The 25,000-nt window shown below is 43.4% G+C and overlaps 1 protein-coding gene across 1 annotated transcript in view; it reads left to right on the forward strand.

Annotated features, from left to right (window-relative positions):
- LOC117546346 (intraflagellar transport protein 172 homolog) overlaps positions 1 to 25,000 on the forward strand; it is a gene marked incomplete at both ends in the record, with an annotated part of 38,950 nt that overhangs the window by 12,109 nt on the left and 1,841 nt on the right. The window contains 7 exon segments of the mRNA XM_034216556.1: positions 2,730 to 2,846; positions 10,052 to 10,194; positions 10,866 to 10,959; positions 11,051 to 11,115; positions 11,761 to 11,941; positions 14,165 to 14,274; positions 15,822 to 15,951. Coding sequence (XP_034072447.1) covers positions 2,730 to 2,846; positions 10,052 to 10,194; positions 10,866 to 10,959; positions 11,051 to 11,115; positions 11,761 to 11,941; positions 14,165 to 14,274; positions 15,822 to 15,951 — 840 coding nt within the window.

Here is a 25,000-nt window from a genome sequence, read left to right on the forward strand (position 1 = left end):
CTACATCAACATGTGTCCCCTCTTCTTCATGTCTCTTCTACATCAACATGTGTCCCCCTCTTCTATCACAGTGTCCCCTCTCTTCATGCTCTCTTCTACATCAACATGTGTCCCCTCTTCTCCATGTCTCTTCTACATCAACATGTGTCCCCTCTTCTTCATGTCTCTTCTACATCAACATGTGTCCCCCTCTTCTTCCATGTCTCTTCTACATCAACATGTGTCCCCTCTTCTTCATGTCTCTTCTTACATCAACATGTGTCCCCTCTTCTTCATGTCTCTTCTACATCAACATGTGTCCCCTCTTCTTCATGTCTCTTCTACATCAACATGTGTCCCCTCTTCTCCATGTCTCTTCTACATCAACATGTGTCCCCTCTTCTTCATGTCTCTTCTTCATCAACATGTGTCCCCTCTTCTTCATGTCTCTTCTACATCAACATGTGTCCCCTCTTCTTCATGTCTCTTCTACATCAACATGTGTCCCCTCTTCTCCATGTCTCTTCTACATCAACATGTGTCCCCTCTTCTTCATGTCTCTTCTACATCAACATGTGTCCCCTCTTCTTCATGTCTCTTCTACATCAGCATGTGTCCCCTCTTCTTCATGTCTCTTCTACATCAACATGTGTCCCCTCTGTGGAAAAAGACTCTGAAAGTTTCAGGAACAAAGATTCTCTCTCTTTTTGATCCATTTCTATAAAAACCTGTCTGAAAATGAGCTGATCAGATTTTGGCCACTTTATGATGTCATAACGATGTGTTGTCTTGTGTAACCATTAGCCAATCACCAACCAAGGTAACCCCCCCCCCCCCCCTTATCACCTGCATCTCCTCCTAGAGCACCATTGAGTTCTTTGTAACCAAATCTCTCTCAGAGGGGCGTGGGGAGGGGCTCCTTATTTTCATCTAAAGTAACAGACAGAGAATCAGCAGTTTGGAAACAGGGCTGAAACAGAGGGGATTATGGGTAATGCTGCAATGATCAGTTTGGTGTTTCAGCCAATCAGAGACAGGTTCTGTATATATCTGAGAGCTATAATATATTTTAACAAATGTTTTCTTTGCTGCTTTTAACACCCCAAGCCATCTAGTTTCATAACATTGGAGAAGGCAGTCAGTCTATGGCCCACATCTCTGACATTAGGGAACTCACACAACGTTCACTGCTCTCTCTATCCATCTCCTGCCTCTCTTCTGCTCTACTATGCATTAAAGGCAACACAAACACACAAATAATCGCATCTAATAATCTATCCTTGTCAAAGTCATGCCTGCTTTGTGACTGTCCCTTGTTTTCATGGATGTATCTTAGTAGTTAAACGTCTCTAAAGGACTACGTTTTGATTGGTCGACTAGCTGTCAAAGGATATCACTGATCATCATGGGCGGTGATTTAGAGCTCAGGCTGATAATTAAAAGAAAAAGTGGAATGCAAAAGCACTTTTTATAAATGAAAGGCTTATTTGCATATTACAATTACGTCAAATTATTTCCCTTGTTAACTTTTTTGCAAGAGAGGCAAAGAATGATTGTCTAAAGTTCATCCTCACATGGTTCAGTATAACGGAGTGTTTGGTGTAGTTATCGGCTGCTCAGCGTCTTCATCAGCAATATTCAGACAGCAATGAATAATGTGTCCTGTCTGAAAGGCTCTCAGATACTGCTCCACTTCTGGCACTCTTACAGTTTAATCCCACTTTATTTTTACCGCTCTCGGTTTCTTATGTAACAGCCGACGAATGCGTGTGTTCACAGTTTTGTGGTCGTCTCATTATCTTGTGAGAATTGCCCCGCAGTGCTCTAAACTCCAGTCATAATTAGAGATGTCCCGAAATAAGAGTTCTGCCCTGAATTCAGAAGAAGAACACCAAGAATAAATAAATAAGTGTCTTTTTAGCACACATTCACGTCTTTTTTTGCAGCGTTGGAGGAAGTACTGACATTTAGAAATAAAATAGCAATACAACAATGTGTATATGCTTAAAGGGGACCTATCGTGCAAAATCCACTTTGTGATGTATTTTCTACATAAAGATGTGTCCCCGGTGCGTCAGGGAACTCACGCAGCGTCAGAGAATAAAACCCTCTCTCTTCTCCTCCGTACCCAAATCTCTAAAAACGGGGAACAACGGAGCTGATCCAGATTTGCGTCCGATATGACGTAATATCTGAAATGTGGACCCACGGCCCAATCAGAAACGTTGCTATCAGAAACAATGCCCGACTGTTTTGGACGTAATATGGTCGGTGTTTACATTAGCATCGCTAACACTCAGAGCTAACCTGTACTGGAGAGCATGTGTGTGAAGAAGCAGGAAGTAAAAAGGAACTCACCTTGTGGTATAACCGGCAAGAGAGAAAGCCTTTGAGCTCCAAACTGTTTCAGAGAGAATCCTTGATAATCCATGATATGGCGTTTCATCACGGCAGCATTTAGTTTAGACAGTAGCTGCCGGGTCCCGCATGAGCTCAGACCCCTCCTCTTTTATTTATCAATCTTTTTAAAAAAAAAAAGCTTTATACCCCAAATCAGCACTTTTGAAACAGGAAGGGAAATAGAGGGATATGAGGTATGTTTATTATAATATCCAAATGCTAATCAGTGCTTGTATGCATCTATTATTGTTATGACCTGGCATCACAATTATAATCAGTTGTCTTTATATATAATCGATCCAGCTGTTTTACTGTACATCATATCTATGCTTTATTGATGTGTTCTGCAGGAGATGGAGGCAGAGTCCAGGTTCTCCGAGGCAGAGTATCACTTCATGGCGGCTGAAGAGTGGAAAGCTGCTGTCCACATGTACCGAGTCAACGATATGTGGGAGGAAGCTTACAGGGTACGGATACACTCACAGCTGTTATGTTATCTTTCTAGCTGTACATCCCTTTACCTTTCCAGAGCTATGTGTGTTCCAGTTACTCCTGTCATTTTTTAATACAGGTAAATAAAACAATATACTCAAAGTGAGGTAGGATGAACTACAGTATATCACATAAAATGCATAATCATTTTAATTGAGACTTTTTTTTTAACCTGGGCAAACGAAAACAATATTCCTTTTGATATTGCTGTAATAACTTTAATTTATATAGCGCCTTTCATAAATCCAGGGAGGCGTGCTACTTTGTGCTTCTACTCAAATACATTTGTAATGCCAATATTATACTATTTGTTTCACTGCATTTAACTGAGAGTTGTTGTTACTAGTTATGAGTTAAAATATAGAATGTTATTTCTAGGGATGCACGATAATTATCGGCCCGATAATTATCGGCCCGATAATAGGAATTATGACGTCATCCCGATAAACCCGATACCAGTATTAATAGCCCCGATAATATGCAATATATTTTTTGGGTAAAAAAAAAGAAAAAATACTGCGGTGTGGGTGGATTGGGATGAGGGGCGCTTGTTTTTCACTCGGCTCCTCCCGTTTTGCCAGTACTGTGGTATTAGTGGTTTAGGAAGAGGGGAGTTCTTCACAAATCCAGCGCTCCCTAACTCATGCCTGGCTGTGACGTAAATGGTGTGCGGTCCGTGAAGCCAGGACAGTAAACAAACATGTCGTCGTGGTATGGGCGTTGGAGCTATGTGCAACTCAAGGCATATGCTCGAACGGGAGCTGCCTGGACGCTGCAATCATGTTGCGCACTATCCGTGCTGAGTGTGCTGACTTTTCGTACAATGTCCCACTGTCTGGCTTCCTGCATAAAGTCAAGTGCTCGGCGCAGTTGTGGCGAAATGTCGCTCCTCTGTTTTCATTTAAACAGCTCCTTATATCCGTTAGCGCAGCTAGCTAGCACCAGATGCTAACAACAACAATGCACGTAAGGTCTCTCTCTCGCTCGCTCGGGCCACACATACACACACCCTCCCGGTCCTCCCAACAGCCAGTCGGTGCCTGCCGGTGAGCGTGGAAGTGTGGTCTGCTGCAAGCTGTCAGCATCAGCTTGTAGATGGTATTTTAAACTCGATGCGCTCTGAAACTACGGGGCGGCCGAGGGAAAAAAAATACACATGCGTTAATCGCGTTAAAATAATTAGTGGCGTACATTTTTTTTTATTATTGGTCTTGAGAAGCAGGAAGTTATCGGTATCGGTATGGGTTTCAAAAAACCAATATCGTGCATCCCTAGTTATTTCCCCTGCCAAATTAGGAGTCTAAATTATATTTAGCTTATTTTTATGAAGATGTATTCCTGTGTGGCGTTGTTAACACTTACATTTAAGTCACCCTGTCTAGCACAGTGTAATAAGGGCTTTATAACAACACTATAATTGAACGTATTGACATAATTAAATTAGTCTGGCCACCCATGTGCTGTATAAACAATCAATGAATGATAACAAAGTAAAATGCCTTTTAAAAATGTGCATTGTTGACAAAAACTGTGTATTATTGACCGTTTAAAATATTCGGTACCACTTTACAATAAGACTACCCTTATAAAGGATTTACGAATATTTTGTAATTCATTTATTAATTAGGTTGTGAACACTTTATAAATCATTAATAAGCTTTTATAAGACATGAGGATAAACAGGGCAACTGTGACCGGTTGCTTGCCAAATAGTGAGCCCACATGTATCTGTACTGCTAAGCCTTATATTGGCTACCTAGCTTACTTCGTCTCCTTCATCAGCCAGCATCCTTGGTATCTGTTGCTCACTGAGTTGATTCTCGCTAAGTAGCCAATATAAGGCTTAGTCGTCTTGTCAAATAGTGCGTGCGTGCGTGTAAATAAACAAGTGTCTTTTTGCACACATTCACGTCTTATTTTGCAACCTGATACAGTAGTGGAAGAAGTTTGTACATATTTTGACATAAATACAAATACCACTGCTGAAAGTCAAAGTCCTGTACTCAAATGTTACTCAAGTATGAGCATCTAAATATACTTCAAAGTAAAAGTACTCATTATGCAAAAAAAGCTCATTTCAGAATAATGTATATTATTAAAACATAATTACTGATTCATTAATGTAACATTGTTTATGTTTATATACATCATATATATAAATGTGAGCCTGTGTTGATGTATGCAAACTATGTTAGAACTGGTTTATAAATGGTTCTTACTGATTAATAAAGTGTTTACAACCTAATTCATAACCTAATTATGAACCCTTTATGAATCCTTTGTAAGGGTAGTCTTATTGTAAAGTGGCACCGACTCTTCTTATAGCTGCACATGACTACAATGTGTTTTATAAACCATTTAATAAGGGCTAATTTGATGCTCATAAATGCAAAAAAGGAGTACTTAAAGTGAAATGAAATGAGGCTTTATGAACACAGCTTTATTAGGTGTGTTTCCCTGTGGATTCTGTTTACTGCTTGGGAGCACAGTGGAACTTTATAGCTTCTATAAAATGAGTTTTGTCTCTGGGTTTATCTGTGGTGAGAGGGTTAGGGAGTCACACTGCGGCAGGACTCCTATCGTGATATATAGACATTTATTTATTAGGATAAACCCCTTGAGATGCACCATCTTGTTTTCAAGGGGGTCCCGACAAAAGCAACGTCTTACAGACACACATGAACAAAATAACAGAAAGCAAAGCATGACAAACAAGGACAAACCACGACAAACTATCATGCAAAATGCTCTTTGTGATGTCTTTTCTACATAACTATGTGTCCCCGGTGTGTCGGGGAACTCACGCAGCGTCAGAAAATAAAACCCTCTCTCTTTTCCTCCGTACCCAAATCTCTAAAAACGGGGAACAACGGAGCTGATCCAGATTTGCGTCCGATATGACGTAATATCTGAAATGTGGATCCACGGCCCAATCAGAAACGTTGCTATCAGAAACAATGCCCGACTGTTTTGGACGTAATATGGTGCATGTTTACATTAATTCAATTCAAGTTTATTTATATAGCCCAAAATCACAAATCCTATTTGTCTCAGAGGACTTCACAAGTCAACAAACACAATTGGCAATGTAAAACAATGTAAAAACAACAAACGTATCTTATAAGATCAATGTGAAAATACCAATTTAAAAAGAAACATGACACAAATACAGTTAGAGTACAATAAATACAATTCCATAAAACGAAGGGTCCATGAGGATGTATAAAAGGGGGTTTAAAACCAGTCTTAACTGTACAATGTACTAAAAAGGAAAGTCTTTAACCTACTCTTAAATGTGTGGACACTGTCTGCCTCCCTAATCGTCACTCGAAGTTGATTCCAGAGGAACGGGGCTTGGTAGCCGAAAGCTCTAACACCTGACCTTTTCTTGTGGACTCTGGGAACCACCAACAGACCTGCACACTGGGATCTTAATGCTCTAGAGGGGCAATAGGAGATTAAAAGATCCTGTAGTTCAACATCCTGACCATTTAGTGCTTTGTATGTGAGTAAAAGTATTTTAAAATCAATCCTGGACTTAACTGGTAGCCAGTGCAATGCTGCTAAAACAGGAGTGATGTGGTCCATCTTCTTTGTTCCTGTTAAAACCCGTGCTGCAGCATTTTGTATGAATTGAAGGGCTCTTTAATGATGAGTTTGGACAGCCTGATAAAAGAGAATTGCAATAATCCAGCCTGGAGGTGATAAAAGCATGGATTAGTGTTTCTGCATTGTTGTGATTTAGGATGTGCCTGATTTTTGCAATATTCCGTAGATGGAAGTAGGCAGTCCTTGAAATTTGCTTTATATGGGATTTAAAAGACAAATCCTCGTCAAAAAATAACACCAAGATTTTTTACCGTGGTGCTGGAGGTCATGGTAATACAATTCGAAGAAATTATGTTGTTGGATAGTTCGTTCCGAAGGTGCTGGGGGCCTAGTATAATGACTTCTGTTTTGTCGGAGTTTAATAATAGAAAGTTGCTGGTCATCCATGTCTTTATGTCTGTGAGGCATTCTTGCAGTTTAACTAATGGAAATTGTACATCTGGTTTAATTGATTGAAAATTGATGGCGGTATTCCTTATGATATTGCCCAATGGTAGCATATATATGATGAATAGGATGGGTCCAAGTACAGACCCCTGCGGTACTCCATGACTGAATGTAGTTTGTAATGAAGATTCATCGTTGACAGATACAAACTGAGACAGTTTTGATAGATAAGACCTGAACCAGCTTAGTGCAGTTCCCCTTATACCTATCAAAAACTCTAATCTTTGGAGTAGTATGTTAATTATGGTCAATAGTGTCAAAGGCAGCACTCAGATCAAACAGAACCAGGAAAGAGGCAAGTCCATTATCAGATGCACAAAGCAGGTCATTTGTGACTTTAACCAGTGCTGTCTCTGTGCTATGATGTTTTCTTCAACCTGACTGGAATTTCTCAAATAAACAATTTGTATTTAAAAATGCACACAATTGTGAGGCCACTGCTTTCTCGAGGATTTTTGTGAGGAAGGGAATGTTTGATAATGGCCTAGTTGGCCATAACCTCAGGATCAAGGCTTGTTTTTTTATAATAGGTTTAATTACAGCTACTTTAAATGACTGTGGAACATAGCCTGACAGTAAAGATATATTCATCATATTTAATACAGGTGTATTAATTAGGGGTGCAATTTCCTTGAACAGCTTAGATGGAACAGGCTCTAAGATACAGGTAGATGCTTTAGAGCAGGGGTGACCAACCAGTCAGAGGTTAAGAGCCACATTTTGTGTATGTTGCTGCAAAGAGCCACATCAAACACAGAGTCACTGATACCGCTTGTTTCAGTTTTTTGTTTTCTGGAGACAAGATTTCAACCACGTCACTGAGGCATTTTTTAACAAACTCCCCTTCATTATACGGCTTGTTAGCTCGTGCTATGTTCCAAGCAACTTGATAAGATGTAAGCGTTACGGTCTCCGAGTGCTTCGTTATTTTTTTGAAAAACTGTGTCTGCTTTTCTGCCTGACTATTCAAGGTGTTTATCTTCTGCTTGCGAAGTTCCGTACCTTTTGGGAAGTCCTGGTCGATGTTAGCATGGAGTGAGGTGAAATGGCGCTGAAGATTTGAAGCCTTGAAATGGGTTGATGCTGTCTGGCATATAAGGCAAAATGGCTTGCAATTGCGTTCGATAAAAAAATATAAACTCTCACACTCTACTAAAAACGTCCTATGTTCGTCTTCATATTTTCGCTTAGCTGTGCATTTCTTCCCTGCCATTTTAGGATCAAACTCAGTTCATGGTCAGATAGTGTTTAATCAACGATAGGTTTCCCCCCCCCCCCCCCCTCAAAGGTGATTGGTTCACTGCATCGCAGGTATTATTGTGATTGGCTCTTGGGCCACATCAAAATTAGATGCGCTGTCATCCTCTCATACTGACACCTGACACCACACATACACATGTAGGGAGAGCCGGAACGAAAGTAACACGGGACGAAAGTAACACGGGACGAAAGTAACACGGGACGAAAGTAACACGGGACGAAAGTAACACGGGACGAAAGTAACGGAGCGATTTTATCCGAGCCCAAACAACTTTGACCGGCCAAATTACGTCAGAATTATCAACATTCAATACTTAACAGACCTACTAAATATCAGGTTTAACTGTCAGGAGTCCATGTCTCGCCCCCAAACTCACACATATAAAATTCGATATGAACTGAAGAGCCGCATGAAACTAGGCGAAGAGCCACATGCGGCTCGAGAGCCGCGGGTTGGCCACCCCTGCTTTAGAGAATGAAATAATTGAATTTAGTTGGTTTTGGTCTATAGGAGAGAAGCACTCTAAGTATATGTCCGGTGTTAAGGGTGATTCAGTGCTGGCTAAGGGTAGGTGGTGGTTTATTTTGTCCCTGAGAGTTATAATTGTATCATTAAAGAAGTTCATAAAGTCATTACTACTGATTTGTATGTGAGTAAACGTTTTTTTTTACTTTAGCATTTTTTTACTTTAGCATTAGCATCGCTAACACTCAGAGCTAACCTGTACTGGAGAGCATGTGTGTGAAGAAGCAGGAAGTAAAAAGGAACTCACCTTGTGGTATAACCGGCAAGAGAGAAAGCCTTTGAGCTCCAGACTGTTTCAGAGAGAATCCTTGATAATCCATGATATGGCGTTTCATCACGGCAGCATTTAGTTTAGACAGTAGCTGCCGGGTCCCGCATGAGCTCAGACCCCTCCTCTTTTTATTAATCAAATTTTTTTTTTTTTAAAGCTTTATACACAATTCAGCACTTTTGAAACAGGAAGTGAAATAGAGGGATATGAGGCATGGCTAGAATGGGTGATCTGTTTGGTATTTTGACGAAACACTTCATAGACATGTTTTTTTAATATTTTTATATATCTGAGACCCATGATATTGCCTAAAAATAGCATGACAGGTGACCTTTAAGTAAAATTCATGAAGTAATACATAATAATAATAATAATATAAAAATAATAAATGTATTTTGTAAGCGCTTTTTCCGGTGCTCAAAGTCGCTTTACAGAGTTAGTTAAAAATGACAACAAATAAATATAGTATTAGTCACATTAAAATCGAGCAATAAAACAACATTAAAAGCCAGTTTGAAGAGGTGAGTTTTTGTACGTTTTTTGAAGGTGGTGAGGTCAGATATACAATCATTACAATTTGATATATGTAAGAGAATATTTTAATCTGATCTGTTTATAGAATCTCTTATTATTCCTTAGAGTCTGTGATACTGCAAACATCTGCTTGTAGTCACTCAAAGACTCCTCTGTAGGTTGAGGTCACAGGTCAAACGCTTCTCCTATATCCATGGGGGGTTTGAGACCTGGCAGGATCTCTTTGAGACAAGCAGACCATTGTCTCGCATCGGCTATTGATTATACGCGGGCTTTCTGGAAGCCCGCCTCTCCTCGTGTTGGTTAGATGTTTTGTGTCTTTTGGTTCAGAGATCGCTGGTGGAGCACTGGACATGTGTGAAACTAAGATGATCTCCCGGCCGTTATTGTCTGTACTTTCTCCAATAAAACTCTTCAGTGCTTTTGGCTAACAACGGTTCCAGACTCCTTCATTCTACCTCAACATTGCAACAACAGAAGTTTACCTTCACAATATATATATTTACAGATGTATTTTCTCATGTGTGTGTCAGGTGGCAAAGAGCCACGGGGGTCCTGCAGCCCAGAAGCAGGTGGCCTACCTGTGGGCCCGCAGCCTCGGGGGGGAGGCGGCCGTCAAACTGCTCAACAAGTTCAACCTGCTGGAGTACGCCATCGAGTTCGCTGCCAATAACTTGTGAGCTGCAACACGTTCACACGACACACACTGTGATTTATCTTCATATACTCACATCCTGAATGTATGAATAGAATAGAATATATATTTATTGTCCTCATACAAAGTACAACAACATTTATTTAGCAACTCTCACTGCAGAAGAGTGAATGGAAGCCCATTACAGCCAAGTTGATATAAAGAAATATATATATCTTAAAATAATGCCTTAATCTTTCAAAAATAATAACTTTGTATTTCAAAATAATGGCTCAATATATCAAAATGATGACTTAACATGACACAATAGTGAGTAAGTATCGCAACATAAGGAGTAAGTTTTGCTACATAATGACTTACTAATGAACAATAATGACTTTTGAGGAAGCTTCTCATTATTTTGCATTACTAAGTCAACATTTTGAGATTCTAGGTCATTTTTTAAGTAACTTTTAATAGAAAATGTCTCATTATATTGACTTATAGGATCTTTTTTTGTAACATTATGTTTTTATAATCGACAAATCCCTAAACATATTTGTTAACAGCTGTGAATTTTCTGAGATTAAGACAGTACTGTATATCAAGAAGGCAATGCATCCGATATCTGAAGCTGAACATGTTCTTTTCACCTGCTGGCTTTAATAAGCCCAAAATCTGACTAGATATCTTGCTCTTTATTTACTCCCCAGCTCATTTGACTTTGCCTTTGATTTGGCTCGTGCTTCATGTAAAGAAAAGATTCCTGAGATCCACCTCAAACATGCTATATACCTGGAGGATGAGGTAAATCTGTCACGCCCTGCTGCACACAAACATGCTGTCGGTGAAGGGAGTAGTGCTGATTCTGACGTTCTGTAACCATTTCCTCTTCCAGGGCAAGTTTGCTGAGGCCGAGTTCGAGTTCATCAAAGCCGGAAAACCCAAAGAAGCCGTGTTCATGTGAGTGCATAAAACCCAGTGTTACACCAGGAGAATTTAGAATTAGGAGTACGTTTATATGTATATGTAGCTGAAGATCAGTAGTGTAATGGAACCAAGTAAATTATCCAAATGCTAGTGAGTATCGTGATCTGTTGTGATATCTTAAAGGACTACATGCCAGTGGAAGAACAAGCGCAATAGCACTTTTATTATGACAGCCATTAAGTAACTTTAAGATGCAACATTGTTTGTGTAATTTGTGTGAAAGTTATGTTTTGCTGCGTATGGTGAGTGGTGTTACCGGTGCAAAAGACACATTTCCATCTTATTTACATATAATTACTTTTATCTGTTTTATTGTGTTGCACTGTTGGTGGAGCCTGTGACCTACGATTTTCATTGGCATATCTACACTGTAGCTCTGTACAAATGACAATAAAAGCCTTGAATCTATAATAAACAATAATGGGATCTGAATATAAATCTGAAATTTAAATATGGTATTAAAATGCAACATGTATGTACTTTCCTTAGTACTTTTAGTTATTTTATGGTATTTTACACTCAATTTCACAGGGAAATATTGTCCCTTTTCATGTTCCATTCCTACACACCGCATTTTAACTTTAAAAACTAAAAATGTTGGCATGTGTTCTGCTGCAGGTATGTACACAACAAGGACTGGGCGAGTGCTCAGCGAGTGGCGGAGGGACACGATCCAGACAGCGTGTCGGAGGTTCTGGTCGGACAAGCCAAGTTCTGCTTTGAGCAGAAAGATTTCCAGAAGGCCGAAGCTTTCCTGCTCCGAGCTCAGAGACCAGAACTCGCTGTCAAATATTACAAGGTAACGGCCACAAAAAGCATAGCCTCTTTATTTAAAGAGTCCTCTCCTGCTGATGTTCAGGTGTATATCAGTATGTAGTGTCTCTACTTTAAAGAGTCCTCTCCTGCTGATGTTCAGGTGTATATCAGTATGTAGTGTCTCTACTTTAAAGAGTCCTCTCCTGCTGATGTTCCGGTGTATATCAGTATGTAGTGTCTCTACTTTAAAGAGTCCTCTCCTGATGATGTTCAGGTGTATATCAGTATGTAGTGTTTCTACTTTAAAGAGTCCTCTCCTGCTGATGTTCAGATGTATATCAGTATGTAGTGTCTCTACTTTAAAGAGTCCTCTCCTGCTGATGTTCAGGTTCATATCAGTATGTAGTGTCTCTACTTTAAAGAGTCCTCTCCTGCTGATGTTCAGGTGTATATCAGTGTGTAGTGTCTCTACTTTAAAGAGTCCTCTCCTGCTGATGTTCAGGTGTATATCAGTATGTAGTGTTTCTACTTTAAAGAGTCCTCTCCTGCTGATGTTCAGGTGTATATCAGTGTGTAGTGTCTCTACTTTAAAGAGTCCTCTCCTGCTGATGTTCAGGTGTATATCAGTGTGTAGTGTCTCTACTTTAAAGAGTCCTCTCCTGATGATGTTCAGGTGTATATCAGTATGTAGTGTCTCTACTTTAAAGAGTCCTCTCCTGATGATGTTCAGGTGTATATCAGTATGTAGTGTCTCTACTTTAAAGAATCCTCTCCTGCTGATGTTCAGGTGTTTATCAGTATGTAGTGTCTCTACTTTAAAGAGTCCTCTCCTGCTGATGTTCAGGTGTATATCAGTATGTAGTGTCTCTACTTTAAGAGTCCTCTCCTGCTGATGTTCAGGTGTATATCAGTATGTAGTGTCTCTACTTTAAAGAGTCCTCTCCTGCTGCTGATGTTCAGGGTGTATATCAGTATGTAGTGTCTTCTACTTTAAAGAGTCCTCTCCTGCTGATTGTTCAGGTGTATATCAGTATGTAGTGTCTCTACTTTAAAGAGTCCTCTCCTGCTGATGTTCAGGTGTATATCAGTATGTAGTGTCTCTACTTTAAAGAGTCCTCTCCTGCTGATGTTCAGGTGTATATCAGTGTGTAGTGGTCTCTACTTTAAAGAGTCCTCTCCTGCTGATGTTCAGGTGTATATCAGGTGTGTAGTGTCTCTACTTTAAAGAGTCCTCTCCTGATGATGTTCAGGTGTATATCAGTATGTAGTGTCTCTACTTTAAAGAGTCCTCTCCTGCTGATGTTCAGGTGTATATCAGTATGTAGTGTCTCTACTTTAAAGAGTCCTCTCCTGCTGATGTTCAGGTGTATATCAGTATGTAGTGTCTCTACTTTAAATAGTCCTCTCCTGCTGATGTTCAGGTGTATATCAGTATGTAGTGTCTCTACTTTAAAGAGTCCTCTCTGCTGATATTCAGGTGTATATCAGTATGTAGTGTCTCTACTTTAAAGAGTCCTCTCCTGCTGATGTTCAGGTGTATATCAGTATGTAGTGTCTCTACTTTAAAGAGTCCTCTCCTGCTGATGTTCAGGTGTATATCAGTTTGTAGTGTCTCTACTTTAAAGAGTCCTCTCCTGCTGATGTTCAGGTATATATCAGTATGTAGTGTCTCTACTTTAAAGAGTCCTCTCCTGCTGATGTTCAGGTGTATATCAGTATGTAGTGTCTCTACTTTTAAAGAGTCCTCTCCTGCTGATGTTCAGGTGTATATCAGTATGTAGTGTCTCTACTTTAAAGAGTTCTCTCCTGCTGATGTTCAGGTGTTTATCAGTATGTAGTGTCTCTACTTTAAAGAGTCCTCTCCTGCTGATGTTCAGGTGTATATCAGTATGTAGTGTCTCTACTTTAAAGAGTCCTCTCCTGCTGATGTTCAGGTGTATATCAGTATGTAGTGTCTCTACATGTCTCCGTGCTTTAATGTTCAAAAAGCTGCCTGTGCTGCAGCACCTCTTTTCACGCTCTGTCTGAAACCAGAGCCCAGTCTGCTCTGATTGGTTAGCTGGCCAGCTCTGTTGTGATTGGTCAACCGCTTAGAGTGTTTTACATGCACAAAAACCTATACAACACACTACAGGGAAGGGACATTTTTTAAAAGTCTACACTTTTTACTTTTGCCTTTTATTTGTACCGTACCTTTGCAGTTGTAACTCCGTAAATGTCCCCAGTGCAGAGCGGATATATGATTTCTGATGTGTGTGTTTTTCAGGATGCAGACATGTGGAGTGATGCCATGCGTATCTGTAAGGAATATATCCCCAACAAACTCTCCCTGCTGCAAGAAGAGTACGAGAGTGAGACCTCCAAGAAGGGAATCGGGTGAGATTAATATATAAGAAACGACTGTTTTCGCCACATAAAACGGTTATATCGATTAGTTAAAACAGCAGATGCCAAATTCCTCGTTAACTTGTTTCATTATTATGGATCAGAGTGTTGGAGTTTGTACTTGGAGTTTGTATCTATGTTATTAAGAAAGCCCTTCAAAGCCAGAGGGAAACCACCAAACCCTCTCTGAACGTTTCACAGGCTGTTCACGCTGCAGTATCATCTATTCACAAAGAGGCAGTTTGATGCTTTATTAAAACACAGCTCATGCATTATCCCAAATTGAAAGTACCAACAAGGAATAGCTCGTTAGCAGGCAGCATGCAGCTCTTCTCCCTCTTTAATGACTTGTGGGAGAAAAACATCAAACGTTGCCAAGGGAAACGGGCGAGGAAGTGAGGGTTACACTGAATCATTCCTGCAGAGTTTACAGCTCTGTGGAAGGATTCACATTTCCTACAGGCATCGGAAAACCATCATCGAGTTGTTTCACGCCTTTGTATGAGATGTAATGAAAATAAGGCATCGAAGAAGGTCAGGGCCGGTTTCTGTGAGTCATGTGATGATGGTGGGGATGATGATTTGAAGATGTGTGAAGTGATTCAGAAATAGAAAACAATGTGTTTTGTTCCACATTCATTTCAAACCAACTGGAGTGAAGATGAATGCGTTCAACCCTTTTAAAAGACTTGTGTTCAATTCAGAATGTTTTTATCATAGCTACAAACTAACCTGTTGGATACATTGAGACTTGACAATAACTGAAGTTACGTAATAGAGTGATTCATCTGAGAGATATTAGATGTCGTGGCACGCTTTGTCAAAGCCATTATTCTCATCTGTTTAACATTAAAATAATACTGCCACTTAAATGCAGTTTCATTTCGATTTTTTTAATGTTTTTTTATCATCGACTTCTATTATCTGTTTCTTTTAAAGGTCCCATGTCATGGCCATTTCTACTGATCATAATTCCATTGTTGAGGTCTACTAGAATAGATTTACATTGTTCAATGTTCCAAACTCACATTGGTTTCTCACACAGCATCTCAGTATAGTGTGTGTATTCACTCTCTGTCCTACACAATGGGTCCATTTGGGTATGGTCACGTGACGTCACCATACTCAGGAAGAAAACAATGGAAAAAGAGAGATCTCCAACGAGGCGTTCTGGGGCAGCACAGACAGGTATTTTCTGTGTTAGAGTTTTACTCGCTACAGGGTGCACTTTGAGGGTTTGTGACTCTGCAGACCGTTTACATGCAGAAAAACCTTCATAACAACAAGGGGACGGGTGATAACAGGAAAAGCATGACATGGGCCCTTTAATGTTTTGTTTTATTTTAATGTATGCACCACAACACCAAGTCAAATTCCTCGTATGTGTTAACCTGCCTGGCAATAAACCTGATTCTGATTCATCAACTAATTGAAACAAGACAAAGAGCAGCAACTGAGACGTCATCTTGATAAATAACCTTCAAAGGAACTGTATTTGTTCATGTGTTATTAAATGTGTGTGTTTTGTGTGTTTCCAGGGGTGTAGAGGGTCTGCTGGAGCAGGCGAAGGAGTGGGAGCAGTCGGGGGAACACGCCCGTGCCGTGGAGAGCTATCTGAAGGTGAAGGACGACTCCAACACCGCCTTGATGGAGAAGTGCTGGATGAAGGTAAAATATAGTATTCTTAATGGCCAGGCGGAGGATTAATTACTTTATAATTGACTAATCACTTAATAATGTCCTCATCTAAGAGAGTGGATCTTACCTGAGGTGGGCGCATTTCCACTGCAGCGGGTAGCCCCGTTTAAGCGTCCTTAACCGTCCTCAAGCGGCCAGGCCAGTTTTTGGTGGCCTTTCCATATAGCGTAGCACCGGCTAGCGGGTACTTTTCCCCTCTTTTTCCGGCCCCATAAAATCATGGTTCTATCAGGCCAGGGCCAGGGCTGAACTAGTGACGTCAACACTCTCGACTGCTGATTGGTCAGAGAAAATCGCGCAAGATCATCCCTAGCGTCGCATATATATCTAGAAGCAAGCTTGCAGCATTTTTCTACACAGCATTTTTGTAAACGGAGGAGCTACAAAAATGGCAACGTCAAAGAAAAGCACACCGTGGTCGACCGAGGAGGTGACGACGTTCCTACATCTCATTGGGGATGATAAAATCCAGCGGGAGCTCGACGGCACAACTCGAAATGTGAAGCCGATCGCCACGCCTACACTGCGTTGTTACCCCAGGTCTTAAACTGTAATGGAAATGCGCCACGGCCTCGGACGGCCAGCGAGGCAGCCCGAGGCCTGAGCGAGGACGCTTAGGGACGCTTAAACGGGGCTACCCCGCTGCAGTGGAAATGTGCCATAAGTGCATTTTGAGTGATTGTCAGATGATTTACAAAAAAGCAAGAATAAAATGGTTTTTGCTACACAAATTTGATCAACCATCTGGTTCCTAGGAAGCATCAAGAGTCAAGGGTTTTATTATCACATGCACAGTAGCTACAGTGTAGTTATGGCAATGAAAATATTAGGTCCCGAGCTCCTCCAACAGTGCAACATATTATATATAGGACATTGTTAGAGAATATTTCTTCTTTCTTCCTAAGTGTCAAAGAATAATTCTTCCTTACTCCTAAGATATTTAACATTTACTGTGTGTTGACATTTACGATCAGCCCTGCTCCGTATCCTCCGTAAGGAATGTGATAATGCAGTCGTATGTTGATACTATAAGTTTTATGGCTTGACCTAGCGGACATAGGGGGTTTTACGCTAAGCTCCACAGATGAGAGAGACATCTCCTGTGTCTCCAGATGTTAACGCCCCATCTCCCCAAATATGTTGTTTACTCTCTCTGAACTAGTTAAAGGTCTATCGAGAGATATGCTGGGGAGAATTGACATGACAACCCACCCGTGCAGTCAGAACCTTTTGCTGATGTGACTTGTGATATGAATTCTCCGGCCGTTGACTTGTAATAAACTATCATTGTTTGACATCAGAGCTCCAGCTCTCCTCGTGTCTCTCTGAGTCCTGACTCCATCAAAGCTCCAGCTCTCCTCGTGTCTCTCTGAGTCCTGACTCCATCAAAGCTCCAACTCTCCTCGTGTCTCTCTGAGTCCTGACTCCATCAAAGCTCCAGCTCTCCTCGTGTCTCTCTGAGTCCTGACTCCATCAGAGCTCCAGCTCTCCTCGTGTCTCTCTGAGTCCTGACTCCATCAAGCTCCAGCTCTCCTCGTGTCTCTCTGAGTCCTGACTCCATCAGAGCTCCAGCTCTCCTCGTGTCTCTCTGAGTCCTGACTCCATCAAAGCTCCAACTCTCCTCGTGTCTCTCTGAGTCCTGACTCCATCAGAGCTCCAGCTCTCCTCGTGTCTCTGAGTCCTGACTCCATCAAAGCTCCAAGCTCTCCTCGTGTCTCTCTGAGTCCTGACTCCATCAAAGCTCCAGCTCTCCTCGTGTCTCTCTGAGTCCTGACTCCATCAGAGCTCCAGCTCTCCTCGTGTCTCTCTGAGTCCTGACTTCCATCAAAGCTCCAGCTCTCCTCGTGTCTCTCTGAGTCTGACTCCATCAAAGCTCCAGCTCTCCATCGTGTCTCTCTGAGTCCTGACTCCATCAAAGCTCCAACTCTCCTCGTGTCTCTCTGAGTCCTGACTCCATCAAAGGCTCCAACTCTCCTCGTGTCTCTCTGAGTCCTGACTCCATCAAAGCTCCAACTCTCCTCGTGTCTCTCTGAGTCCTGACTCCATCAAAGCTCCAACTCTCCTCGTGTCTCTCTGAGTCCTGACTCCATCAAAGCTCCAGCTCTCCTCGTGTCTCTCTGAGTCCTGACTCCATCAAAGCTCCAGCTCTCCTCGTGTCTCTCTGAGTCCTGACTCCATCAAAGCTCCAGCTCTCCTCGTGTCTCTCTGAGTCCTGTCTCCATCAAAGCTCCAGCCTCTCCTCGTGTCTCCTGAGTCCGTGACTCCATCAAAGCTCCAGCTCCTCCTCGTGTTCTCTCTGAGTCCTGACTCCATCAGAGCTCCAGCTCCTCCTCCGTGTCCTCTCTGAAGTCCTGACTCCATCAGAGCTCCAGCCTCCTCCTCGTGCTCTTCTCGGAGTCCTGACTCCATCAAGAGCTCCAGTTCTCCTCGTGTCTCTCTGAGTCCTGACTCCATTCAGAGCTCCAGCTCTCCCTGTGCTCGCTGAGTCCCTGACTCCATACAAGAGCTTCCAGCTCTCCTCGTGTCCTCTCTGAGTCCTGACTCCATCAAAGCTCCCAGCTCTCCTCGTGTCTCTTCTCTGAGGTCCTGACTACCCAATCAAAGCTCCAAACTCTCCTCGTGTCTCTATGAGTCCTGACTTCCATCAGCTCCAAACTCTTGCCTCGTGTCTCTTTCCCTGAAGTCATGGACCTACCCATCAAAGCTCCAACTCTCCTCGTGTCTCTCTGAGTCCTGACTCCATCAAGAGCTCCAACTCTCCTCGTGTCTCTCTGAGTCCGGACTCCATCAAGCTCCAGCTCTCCTCGTGTCTCTCTGAGTCCTGACTCCATCAAAGCTCCAGCTCTCCTCGTGTCTCTCGGAGTCCTGACTCCATCAAAGCTCCAGCTCTCCTCGTGTCTCTCTGAGTCCTGACTCCTCAAAGCTCCAACTCTCCTCGTGTCTCTCTGAGTCCTGACTCATCAAAGCTCCAACTCTTCCTTCGTTTCTCTCTGAGTCCTGACTCCATCAAAGCTCCAACTCTCCTCGTGTCTCCTCTGAGTCCTGACTCCATCAGAGCTCCAGCTCTCCTCGTGTCTCTCTGAGTCCTGACTCCAATCAAAGCTCCAGCTCTCCTCGTGTCTCTCTGAGTCCTGACTCCATCAAAGCTCCAGCTCTCCTCGTGTCCTTGAAGTCCTGACTCATCAAAGCTCCAGCTCTCCTCGTGTCTCTCTGAGTCCCTGACTCCATCAAGCTCCAGCTCTCCTCGTCTCTCTCTCTGAGTCCTGACTCCATCAAAGCTCCAGCTCTCCTCGTGTCTCTCTGAGTCCTGACTCCATCAAAGCTCCAACTCTCCTCGTGTCTCTCTGAGTCCTGACTCCATCAAAGCTCCAGCTCTCCTCGTGTCTCTCTGAGTCCTGACTCCATCAAAGCTCCAGCTCTCCTCGTGTCTCTCTGAGTCCTGACTCCATCAAACCTCCAGCTCTCCTCGTGTCTCTCTGAGTCCTGACTCCATCAAAGCTCCAACTCTCCTCATGTCTCTCTGAGTCCTGACTCCATCAGAGCTCCAGCTCTCCTCGTGTCTCTCTGAGTCCTGACTCCATCAAAGCTCCAGCTCTCCTCGTGTCTCTCTGAGTCCTGACTCCATCAAAGCTCCAGCTCTCCTCGTGTCTCTCTGAGTCCTGACTCCATCAAAGCTCCAGCTCTCCTTGTGTCTCTCTGAGTCCTGACTCCATCAAAGCTCCAGCTCTCCTCGTGTCTCTCTGAGTCCTGACTCCATCAAAGCTCCAGCTCTCCTTGTGTCTCTCTGAGTCCTGACTCCATCAAAGCTCCAACTCTCCTCATGTCTCTCTGAGTCCTGACTCCATCAGAGCTCCAGCTCTCCTTGTGTCTCTCTGAGTCCTGACTCCATCAAAGCTCCAACTCTCCTCGTGTCTCTCTGAGTCCTGACTCCATCAAAGCTCCAGCTCTCCTTGTGTCTCTCTGAGTCCTGACTCCATCAAAGCTCCAGCTCTCCTTGTGTCTCTCTGAGTCCTGACTCCATCAAAGCTCCAACTCTCCTCATGTCTCTCTGAGTCCTGACTCCATCAGAGCTCCAGCTCTCCTTGTGTCTCTCTGAGTCCTGACTCCATCAAAGCTCCAACTCTCCTCGTGTCTCTCTGAGTCCTGACTCCATCAAAGCTCCAGCTCTCCTTGTGTCTCTCTGAGTCCTGACTCCATCAAAGCTCCAGCTCTCCTCGTGTCTCTCTGAGTCCTGACTCCATCAAAGCTCCAGCTCTCCTTGTGTCTCTCTGAGTCCTGACTCCATCAAAGCTCCAACTCTCCTCGTGTCTCTCTGAGTCCTGACTCCATCAAAGCTCCAGCTCTCCTCGTGTCTCTCTGAGTCCTGACTCCATCAAAGCTCCAGCTCTCCTCGTGTCTCTCTGAGTCCTGACTCCATCAAAGCTCCAACTCTCCTCGTGTCTCTCTGAGTCCTGACTCCATCAGAGCTCCAGCTCTCCTCGTGTCTCTCTGAGTCCTGACTCCATCAAAGCTCCAGCTCTCCTCGTGTCTCTCTGAGTCCTGACTCCATCAAAGCTCCAGCTCTCCTCGTGTCTCTCTGAGTCCTGACTCCATCAGAGCTCCAGCTCTCCTCGTGTCTCTCTGAGTCCTGACTCCATCAGAGCTCCAGCTCTCCTCGTGTCTCTCTGAGTCCTGACTCCATCAAAGCTCCAGCTCTCCTCGTGTCTCTCTGAGTCCTGACTCCATCAGAGCTCCAGCTCTCCTCGTGTCTCTCTGAGTCCTGACTCCATCAAAGCTCCAGCTCTCCTCGTCTCTCTCTCTGAGTCCTGACTCCATCAAAGCTCCAGCTCTCCTCGTGTCTCTCTGAGTCCTGACTCCATCAAAGCTCCAACTCTCCTCGTGTCTCTCTGAGTCCTGACTCCATCAGAGCTCCAGCTCTCCTCGTGTCTCTCTGAGTCCTGACTCCATCAAAGCTCCAGCTCTCCTCGTGTCTCTCTGAGTCCTGACTCCATCAAAGCTCCAGCTCTCCTCGTGTCTCTCTGAGTCCTGACTCCATCAAAGCTCCAGCTCTCCTCGTGTCTCTCTGAGTCCTGACTCCATCAAAGCTCCAGCTCTCCTCGTGTCTCTCTGAGTCCTGACTCCATCAAAGCTCCAGCTCTCCTCGTGTCTCTCTGAGTCCTGACTCCATCAAAGCTCCAGCTCTCCTCGTCTCTCTCTCTGAGTCCTGGCTCCATCAAAGCTCCAACTCTCCTCGTGTCTCTCTGAGTCCTGACTCCATCAAAGCTCCAGCTCTCCTCGTGTCTCTCTGAGTCCTGACTCCATCAAAGCTCCAGCTCTCCTCGTGTCTCTCTGAGTCCTGACTCCATCAAAGCTCCAGCTCTCCTCGTGTCTCTCTGAGTCCTGACTCTCCATTGCTGCAGAAGTTTCCCTTACAGACATGAGACAAAAAAACAGCAACAACAAAAAATGTGTGCTAATGAAACAGAGTACGACACATTTCAATAAAATAGTGCAGGTGATGTTGCTAGACCAGTCCAAGTAGTGCCGATTAACTTAACTATATACATGTCCGAAAATAAATAAATACAATAAGCTAAATGATGCAGAGAATGTTGAAAGTGACCAAGTAAATGCAGGTCACTTTCAACATCAGAAGGGATTACTAGTCTTTTTTAATTAGTAGACGGCAATCAGATTGTAGGTTGAAATGAAAATGTACGTTTGCAAAATGTCGCCACCTTTTGTATAGAGAGGCAAAGTCTCTCCCTTTCCGGGGGACCTCCATGTCAAGTCATTGGAGAGAGAATCTCTCGATCCCGTTTGAATTGTGCCACGAATTACACATATGATGTTTGTCAATTTAAAAAGATAATTTTGCAAGTCCAACAAATGTAAACGTGTCGTAAAAATGTGAAGTAACACTTTTTGTGTGTGAAACCGCTCAATGAACTACATCTCCCATCTCACACCACACACCAAGACGGCCGTCACGTTGGAACATCTCACTTCTTTCTTTCAGAAGAGGTGAAAATGGTGAAAATCACTACAAGTCTGGGCACGTTGAGAGCTGTGCATACACACAAGGGGAGTGAGTCGGTTCCGTGAGAGCCAGCATGCGGGACCGGGACTCTGGGATTTGTAGTCTTTCTAGTTGCGTATTTTTCATAGTCTTATATTTCAACAGTTTTACGACAAACTGTGACTTTTTTGACATGGAAATTATTTTTTAAGATTGACAAACATCATTATGTGGAATTCGTGGCACAATTCAAACGGGATCGAAAGATACGTTTTCTCCCTCCATTGACTTCAATACATACTTTTTCAGAAATAAGGTCCCATGGGTCGGAAGTAGATGGGCGGGACTTCGCCTCTCTATTGATTGTTCCTATGACAGCTTAAGTAGCTTGGAAAATAGCGATATGGGAAACTACATTTAATTGGATTTACTGTTTATCAGACGACAAATGAGACAATAATTAGCGTTAGCGGCTGTCACATTTAACATTTTGTATCATTTAGAAAAGCCAAGTCTTTCTCTTTTCTTGTTCATGTATTATTATGACATGGGTGTTGCTGTATGTACAATTAAATGTATCTTTTATTAGAGGTTTTTTTCAATAGTGAACAAAAATATAACACAAGTGTGCAATTGGAAACATGACTCAGAGAGACACGAGGAGAGCTGGAGCTTTGGTGGCAAACACTGACGGTTTATTTAGAGCTTCGGCCGGAGAACTGAAAAGACAGGTGGTGCGTCACGAGTTGACACAGCGGTTGCCAAACCAATTCTGCAGAACTCTTCTGTAGCTCGAGGTTTTAACTAGTTCGGTGTGTAATAATCAACATTCTTCATCAGTGAGACTAAAGCATTATGGACCCTGAATCTATAGAGCTCTCGTCCATAGGAAAGAATGTGCGCCAGGGAGCCTTCGTCCCTGAACAGTAAACTACCTCATGGCGGCTTGTGCTCGGTCATAGACTGGCAACAACAATGCGCCCAAGCTGCTCCTCCTTAAGAGAGATAGCAGCAATACCCAAGCTCCTCCCCCTTAAGAGAGATAGCAGCAATACCCAAGCTGCTCTTCCTTAAGAGAGATAGCAGCAATACCCAAGCTCCTCCCCCTTAAGAGAGATAGCAGCAATACCCAAGCTCCTCCCCCTTAAGAGAGATGGCAGCAATACGCAAGCTGCTCCTCCTTAAGAGAGATAGCAGCAATACCCAAGCTCCTCCCCCTTAAGAGAGATAGCAGCAATACCCAAGCTCCTCCCCCTTAAGAGAGATAGCAGCAATACCCAAGCTCCTCCCCCTTAAGAGAGATAGCAGCAATACCCAAGCTCCTCGCCCTTAAGAGAGATAGCAGCAATACCCAAGCTCCTCCCCCTTAAGAGAGATAGCAGCAATACCCAAGCTGCTCCTCCTTAAGAGAGATAGCAGCAATACCCAAGCTCCTCCCCCTCAAGAGAGATAGCAGCAATACCCAAGCTCCTCGCCCTTAAGAGAGATAGCAGCAATACCCAAGCTCCTCCCCCTTAAGAGAGATAGCAGCAATACCCAAGCTGCTCCTCCTTAAGAGAGATAGCAGCAATACCCAAGCTCCTCCGCCTTAAGAGAGATAGCAGCAATACCCAAGCTCCTCCCCCTTAAGAGAGATAGCAGCAATACCCAAGCTGCTCCTCCTTAAGAGAGATAGCAGCAATACCCAAGCTGCTCCTCCTTAAGAGAGATAGCAGCAATACCCAAGCTCCTCCCCCTTAAGAGAGATAGCAGCAATACCCAAGCTCCTCCCCCTTAAGAGAGATAGCAGCAATACCCAAGCTCCTTCCCCTTAAGAGAGATAGCAGCAATACCCAAGCTGTTCCTCCTTAAGAGAGATAGCAGCAATACCCAAGCTCCTCCCCTTAAGAGAGATAGCAGCAATACCCAAGCTCCTCCCCCTTAAGAGAGATAGCAGCAATACCCAAGCTACTCCCCCTTAAGAGAGATAGCAGCAATACCCAAGCTCCTCGCCCTTAAGAGAGATAGCAGCAATACCCAAGCTCCTCCCCCTTAAGAGAGATAGCAGCAATACCCAAGCTCCTCCCCCTTAAGAGAGATAGCAGCAATACCCAAGCTCCTCCCCCTTAAGAGAGATAGCAGCAATACCCAAGCTCCTCCCCCTTAAGAGAGATAGCAGCAATACCCAAGCTCCTCCCCCTTAAGAGAGATAGCAGCAATACCCAAGCTCCTCCCCCTTAAGAGAGATAGCAGCAATACCCAAGCTCCTTCCCCTTAAGAGAGATAGCAGCAATACCCAAGCTCCTCCTCCTTAAGAGAGATAGCAGCAATACCCAAGCTCCTCCCCTTTAAGAGAGATAGCAGCAATACCCAAGCTCCTCCTCCTTAAGAGAGATAGCAGCAATACCCAAGCTCCTCCCCTTTAAGAGAGATAGCAGCAATACCCAAGCTCCTCCTCCTTAAGAGAGATAGCAGCAATACCCAAGCTCCTCCCCCTTAAGAGAGATAGCAGCAATACCCAAGCTCCTCCCCCTTAAGAGAGATAGCAGCAATACCCAAGCTACTCCCCCTTAAGAGAGATAGCAGCAATACCCAAGCTCCTCGCCCTTAAGAGAGATAGCAGCAATACCCAAGCTCCTCCCCCTTAAGAGAGATAGCAGCAATACCCAAGCTCCTCCCCCTTAAGAGAGATAGCAGCAATACCCAAGCTCCTCCCCCTTAAGAGAGATAGCAGCAATACCCAAGCTCCTCCCCCTTAAGAGAGATAGCAGCAATACCCAAGCTCCTCCCCCTTAAGAGAGATAGCAGCAATACCCAAGCTCCTCCCCCTTAAGAGAGATAGCAGCAATACCCAAGCTCCTCCCCCTTAAGAGAGATAGCAGCAATACCCAAGGCCGTAGACCTATGCCGTGGGAAAGGAGACAGTGAGAGGAGAAAATGATGAACTGTGTCGAAGGTTGAATACATAAGCAAATTATTCCCCAACAATAAGTTAACCGTCTGGGTGTTAAAACCTTTTTAATGTGTCCACAACAGAAACAC

Source organism: Gymnodraco acuticeps, unplaced genomic scaffold (genome assembly GCF_902827175.1).
Source record: "Gymnodraco acuticeps unplaced genomic scaffold, fGymAcu1.1, whole genome shotgun sequence".
Classification (NCBI taxonomy): Eukaryota; Metazoa; Chordata; class Actinopteri; order Perciformes; family Bathydraconidae; genus Gymnodraco; species Gymnodraco acuticeps.